Source organism: Fusarium falciforme, chromosome 9 (genome assembly GCF_026873545.1).
Source record: "Fusarium falciforme chromosome 9, complete sequence".
Classification (NCBI taxonomy): Eukaryota; Fungi; Ascomycota; class Sordariomycetes; order Hypocreales; family Nectriaceae; genus Fusarium; species Fusarium falciforme.
The window spans coordinates 3,602,911-3,610,160 of NC_070552.1; the positions used below are offsets into that span (position 1 = coordinate 3,602,911).

Below are 7,250 nucleotides of genomic sequence, written 5' to 3' on the forward strand. Positions count from 1 at the left end.
TTTATCTTTCTCCCGACGTATTGCAACGACTAGAGTGTTTGTGGGAGCACAGAGTATGGGAACTTATTGATAGCAGACAAGGAAAATGGCCTGAAATGAGCGAAACCGTCGATGATAGTTGCCAGCCTTATCACTGCAGTTTCCAGGCGAGGCAGCATTCCACGTGTAGTTACGAGGATATGCCACACCACGATCTTCTTTCTAGCATGGATGATAGCAGCTCTATGGATGGCATTGAGGGTAGTGATGCAGAGTATGAGGATTCTGAAGAGGAAGAGAGTGAAGGAGAGTTCGAAGAGTGGCTAGCCGACGCAACACATGAAGGAGCCTCTGTCGCAACTCCAGACTCCACGGTCAACGTTCTTTCCGGCAGGCAAGACATACTTGGAGAGTCTCTCAAAGAATTTCTCGAGCTTCTCTTTCAGGTCAGCATCGCTCTCAGCACCGAAACATTCCTGGATGGAGATCCAGGGTCTACACTTCTCGTTTACTTTAGTGGTGTCCTAGGGTTTTCCACCGATTGTCGACAGTTCCGCTTGGCTCGACAGTACTGCCCATACTTATCCGGCCTCATATACGTACAGCGTCTCCTATTCTTGGAATATGCTTTGCCTCTATGTCCCTACCCTTCACTTGGGATACGACAGAGGCCATCTACTCAGCAGCTCGAGTGTTTGAACAAAGTTCGACAAGAATACATGGTAGCTGGATCACCATCCTCCTTCGCAGAGCTGCACAGTCTTCGAAACTTTGGTCATAGGATCGCGCGAACCGAGCCGCCGACCTTCTTCCTCCATTGGAGCGATGATGGGCAGAGAGTTTCGTTCGGAGACGAATTCAGTCTATCGATGGAGGATTTTCGACGGCTTCCTAGTCATTTTATTACGCGCGCTGAAGAGCTATGCAATGAATTGATGTTCGGGTTGGAACCTAATTTTGATCTCAGTAGGATCAAGGACGACATGACAAACACACAACCGGGGTATTCCTTTGTCCTACACCCAGAGAACAAGTTCGAAGACATGTACAAGGTTCTTCTTGTGCGGTCATGCACTACACGTACTGCCAGACTATCGAGAAACGGCCAGTGGAGGTGGGCGGCTGTTGCATCATATCTCAAATCGACGGCTAAACTGGAAGAAATGATCGGTGGCAGCCTTCTCACCGCTTGTGGGCAGGCACCGCGGTTACTCGAACTGCTGAGCCTGACGGTTGAGAACAGCCCTTCAGCAATCCGCGGGATCTTCGTTTGGAACAAGTCTGTCGTCTACACAGTTCGGCATCATAAGGCTAAGCGGTCAACAAACCAAGAATTCTACGTTGTTCGATTCCTGCCATCTCGGTTAGCCATTATTGCCCTCAAATACCTTGTCTGTATACGCAGGCTTGCGAACTTGCTACGGCGGGAGCAGTTTGGACAATCTGATCCACATGGGCCTTTGCCGTCAAAACAGCTGCTTTTCCAAAATAATGGCAAGGCATGGGTACCATCTCGCCTAACTGCGATACTAAAGAGCGCTTCAAAGCAGGTGTGGAACCGCGAAGTCAGCGCTCGAATGTACCGCCAGCTCGCGATCGGAATCACCGAAAAGCATGTTCAAGAGGTGCACTCACCATTCAACCGCTATGATGATCTTAGTTCCAAAGCGGATCCAGATGTCGTCTTTGCCTGGCAAAGCGGACATCGTCCTCTACAACGGGGTATCACGTATGGACTCGATGGCGCATATCCACATCAACTCCAGCCGTCACTCCTCCGCGCATATGAATGGGCGTCCACTAGATGGCACGAGTTTATCCATCAAGCCAGCAAGAGCTTGCCAGCAGTGGGAGGAGAATCGCAGGCGACAACTTCACAATACACAGGCGCGGCAAGTACTCGAGCTGCCAATCACACATCTAGAAACGACCACGGTATACGAGGACACAGTGTTATAAGGAAAAAGCCTAACCGGGAGGCCAGTGGTAGTTTGGGCCAAACTACCATTTCGGGGTCAGGGGCACGGACGAATGGGCATGCAGGGATACACGCGGGGGTGGGTCCCAGACGCGGGCAGGGGGGCCAAACTACCAGTCCCAAACTACCATTTCATGCTGCAGCCAATCAGGATAAAGGGAAGGGCAACTTCAGGGTTAAGGAAAAAGCAAGCAAAGGAGGGAAATACAACAGAACGCGTCTCCCAAGGCCAGCCTTCTCGCGACCGACCGGGTGAACGAGGGATATCCTTTTCATATGGACATGAGTCTATAAAATGAGCGCAACTAAGGACGACCGAGCAGTTTCCCAGCAAGCGGCAATCATTCGAGGGAGAGACTATCAAGAAAAGAAAGAAAGAAGGGAAACAAGGACTGCACGTACAGTATCCTAAGAGGAGGAACCAGAGGGAGGTAGGGAAGGGCTCGACATAGTCCAGATCGCAGCCATGGCCCGAGGGCGTCCCACAGACTCGCCCGGCGGCAACGAACCGGAGCGGCAAGAAGATACAGGAGAGTCCGCCAGCTGTGTTCATGCAGAAGCCACCAAACCGGGAGAAGGGTGGCTTATATATAATGGCGAATACCGGTCGTTGATCTGCGCCTTTCACGGCTATGCGGTCTGCAGCCTCGAGGGTCACTTGAGGGACCGTCACCCAGACATCGACCATCGGGCCCGCAGCGATATCATCCACCGCCATAAGGGTCTACAGCTGCAAGGGCCGGCATTGGAGCAGCTCGTCCAGCACGGTGCGTCAAACCCGACCCGGGCCGTCAAGGGTCTCGTCGTTCACCGGGGCTTCGCTTGCACCTGGCCGGGTTGCAGGCACCTCACGCCGAGCTGGAAGTGCCTGCGGGTTCACCTCAACGGCGAGCACAACATAAAGGGAGCCAAGGCGCAGGCGGGCCTCTGGACCGGCGTCTATCTGCAAACCTTCTTTACAGGTCCAAAGAGGGCGATTTACTACTTCTGCGTAAGAATCTCGACCAGCGGTAACGATGATGCTGTCTCGGCAGCAGGAGATCCTCCGACGCCGGTCGGCAGGGGGAGAAGAGCGACGATGGCAGACAGGCAGCAGACGCACCCGGAAGATCAGACGATGATCGCCGACATCACCCAAGGGTGGTCACTGCAGCAGGAGGAGCAGGAGAAGATGCAGAAGGTCATGGAGGAGGGGATCCTGAGGCACGAGACGACGAACTGGCTGAAGAGGACCGGCTGGTCAGCCCACTTCGCCGGGAGGAATCTGGTGGATATCCAAGCCTGCAGCAGGATGCCCGGCTGTGACGACGACGAGCTGCGACGGATGGCCACGGCTCTAGATCGTCTATTCTTCGACCGCTGCATCGGCGGGTTAAAGAGCATGCCCCTGATGACCCGCCTGCTCCTGGCCAGCCCCCACCCTCACGATGCCCACAGCCGACCGTTTGGGCCGCTGCAGGAGAAGACCAGCATGGATCGCTACCTGGTATATGTGAAGCGGTTCTTATGCTATTGCCTCAACGTGCTGTCGCTGGAGGAGGATGCGCTGTTTGCCGAACACGGCTTTCGCTTCACGCCTGCACAGAGGGCCAGCCTCGAGCTGCTCTGGGCGCATCTGCAGGACGAGGAACAGTCGGGCGAGGGGCTGCAGGAAGAGATATTGCAGATTCTGGCGGACTTCTGGATGCAGCGGCTCGACGGGGACCCTTTTGCGAGCCCGCTGTGGCACTTCGTCGGGGTGCTGGGAATCGACGGCGAGACGGGGCAGCTCCGACCTGCCCACCTATTCACCTACGTGCTTGCGGGACTCGTCTTCACGGGGCGGGCGCTGCTGGGAGAGTGGGCTATACCCACCCGGGAGCGGGCCGGGATGACGGACCTCGCGCAACGGTTCGCCCAGGTTCGAGACGCCTGGCTTTGCAAGGCGACATACTCTCCCATGGGCTATACGCTCAGCTTGCTGTTATACGGAAGGAAGATCGCGCAGGAGACTGGTAGCCGGCTGATGGTGTCCTGGAGCAAGGACGGCGAGATGATGTACTTCATGGGCAAGCCGATCCTGATGGAGAAGATTCGTCACATGGTGGCTAGGATGACGAAAGACGCCGAGGACCTGCTGTGGGGTCAGTTGATGTTCAAGGAGGGCGACGACGAGCGTTTCATCCTTCCTCTGGCCGGCATTGAGGATGACCTCACCCATACAAGACGAGGCCGGTCCTTCATCCATACCAACGACCTCGCTGGCAAGGAGGTCGAGATGCTCGAGGACCTCGTCATGGGCTCGCGGAAGACAGAGTTCCTAGATCGAGCGGGCGAGTGGAAGTGGGCGGGCATCAGGAAGTACCTGAAGCTGGTGAAGAAGTTCGAGGAGTTTCTGCTGCTCCTCTCCCACATCACCGGCGGCCAGCCCAGCCGAGGGGAAGAGATCACGGGCCTGCGCCTGGTCAACGGCATCAACAGGGACCGCAACGTCTTTGTCATCGACGGCGATGTTGTGCTCGTCACCCAGTACCACAAGTCTCTGGCCCACTTCGACTCGCCGAAGGTGATCCCCCGCTTCCTGCCGGAGAGGATCGGGCAGCTGCTCGTGATGTACATGGTCTACATCCGACCGCTGACGGATCGCTGGGAGGCGGACAGATGGGAGCTATATGGCAAGATGGCACCGCCGAGCGACTTCATCTGGCATAACGAGACGGGGCCATGGGAGAGCAGTCGTATGTCTGGGGCCATGGGGAAGTGGACCTCCCACTATATCGGCCGCAGGATCACGCTCCAAGACTGGCGCCACATCGCCATCGCCATCAGCAAGAAGCACGCTCGCGACCGGGGGGCCGCTCGGGCAGACTTTGAGGACGGCGACGACGATGACGAGTCGGAGCAGTACGAGGCGCCGGACGATCTGGCTGCCTGTCACACCGGCCAGACAGCCGCCAACTACGGTGTCACGATCGATGTGCTGAAGCGCTTGACGGCCGAGTCTCTGGACATATTCGGGCAGGTGAGCCGTCGTTGGCACAAGTTCCTCGGCTGCGACGCGCAGCAGCAATCGGCCTTGGAGCCGCCGCCGTCAACTTCGTCCTCGAAGCGCAAGGGTGCGGCCGAGTCTGGCGGCGAGGAGAAGAAGTGCCACCCTCCCCGGAAGCGGGCCAAGATCGCCTCGCTCGAGAAGCTAAGGGCAGGTATGACAGCAGCAGTGGGGGACAAGAAGAAGGACGACATGATCCTGCGGGCACTCCGGGCTGTCCTGCGTGATGACGCTGCCCAGTTTCGGTCACCCCAGCAAGAAGAGGCCGTCAGGTTGGCCGCGGCGAAGCAGAGCCCGCTGGTTGCCGTGCTGCCAACGGGCGGCGGGAAGAGCTTGGTCTTCATGGTCCCGGCTATGCTGGCAGGTGCAGGCGTGACCATCGTGGTGGCTCCGTTCGCCGAGTTGAAGAGGCAGCTAGTCACACGCTGCGTCGATGCCGGCCTAGACTGCAAGTCCTGGCCCGAGGCGCGTGAATCTTGGCCCAGGGTTACGCTGGTCTCGGCCGAGGCGGCTGTCACCGATGACTTCCTGCAGTGGGCCGCTGATCTGAGTGTCAGGGGAAGGCTGGACCGAGTGGTCATTGACGAGTGCCATCTGTCATTCACTGCCGCCGAAACCTACCGCGCGAAGCTCCGGTGCCTCGTTCTCCTGCGGAGCTTGGGGTGTCCCTTCGTATTCCTCACTGGGACCCTGCCGCCGCTCCGTCAACGCGACTTCGAAGAAGCCATGCAGCTCCAGGCTCCGCTCTACATACGGGCTTCGAGCCATCGGCTGAACGTGCGGTACTCCGTCCTTCGCGTCCGTAACGGACGGGGCGTCATGGAGGTGAAGAGGCTGGTGGACGCCCGGCTCCCACGTCTAGCACCGGGGGAGAAGGGGGTCATATACTGCACCAGCCACGCGAAGTGTAGAGCGCTTGCCCGGCAGCTTGGTTGCCATTACTATCACGCTCAGCGCGATGATAGCGATGCGCAGTTCCTTGCCCAGCGCGAGCAGGGCTTCCAGGCATGGGTCAACGGCGAAACACCCTACATCGTGGCTACCGCGGCTCTAGGCACGGGCCTTGATGTTGCAGGCATCGTCCATGTCATCCATCTCGAGGCCCCATTCAGCATCATCGACTACGCCCAGGAGGCGGGGCGGGGCGGGCGAGCTGGGGAGCCCGTCACCGCAGAGATAGTCGTCGAGGAGAAGGACTGGCCGGTTGAGGACCATATCCGCGACAGCTACCTAGACTTGAGCACGCGCGAGGTACGCAGTCTGATCCGGACACAAGGTTGCCGTCGCCGCCTCCTTGGCCAATGCTTGGACGGTGACCTACGGGACTGTGGAGATCTCGATGCCGTCCGATGCGATAATTGCCGCCGCGATGAGCTGTTGTGGAAGAGTGAGCTATCCTCGCAGGGTATCATAGCATCACATGCCCGCGGCAGGCGCGATGCCCTCGCTCTAGAACGTTTCGAGGCCGCCTTGGAGGAGATAGAGGAGCTTGGCAAGATGGGCTGCCGCATCTGCTGGATGTTCGATGGCGTCAAGGAGGCCGGGCACCAGTGGGGTACCTGTGGTGCCACAGCAGAGAAGGATCTGTCCTTCTCCAGCTGCATGATCTTTCAGGGTCTGGTCAACTACAAGAAGGATCCACAGGCACGTTTCTTGAGCTGCTTCTACTGTCACGTATCGCAGGAGCTCTGTCGGGACGGTTACGAGACCAAAGGAGCATCATGTCGGTGGAAGCATGCTGTAGTCCCTATGGCGTTGGCCGCCGTGACGGAGGCAGATATATGGTCGCAAGTCCAGGAGGCTGCCGGTCGAGACTTCAAAGGTCGGGATGACTATGCTGACTGGCTGGGCCGTAAGCATAGCAAGTTGGTATGCGGGCGAGAGATGACCAATGCTATGGCCGTCTTTGATCTAGTGCTCAAGTGGAGACAAACTCAAGAGCTTAGTTAATTACTATGTTTTACGCATAGTGTAATACGTTTGACTAGTTATATATAATGATATATAATGTGATGTGATAGGCAATAATAGGAAGGGAAAATAAAAATAAAAAAACAAAGGAGTATATGAGAGAGAGAGAGAGAGAGAAGGGGGGGGCTCCCACAGTAGGTATACTACCCACATAATACTTAACGGTAACTATACATACGAATAGGACTTGGTGATAATAGCTGGCTTTAACTATATAATTAGAATGCTTATAGGAGATGGTATAAATAATATAAGAGGAGGTAAAAATAAAAGAAGTAGAAGAAAGACGAAAAA

At 56.6% G+C, this 7,250-nt stretch overlaps 1 protein-coding gene across 1 annotated transcript; it reads left to right on the forward strand.

The window, feature by feature from the left end:
- Positions 1-206: 206 nt before the first annotated feature.
- Positions 207-6,935, forward strand: NCS54_01198300 (Hypothetical protein; the record flags this gene model as incomplete). The annotated part of the gene is made up of 2 exons (XM_053157236.1): positions 207-1,914; positions 2,371-6,935. The coding sequence occupies 2 exons, from the start codon at positions 207-209 to the stop codon at positions 6,933-6,935; spliced, it is 6,273 nt and encodes a 2,090-aa protein (XP_053013211.1).
- Between the last annotated feature and the right edge of the window lie 315 nt (positions 6,936-7,250).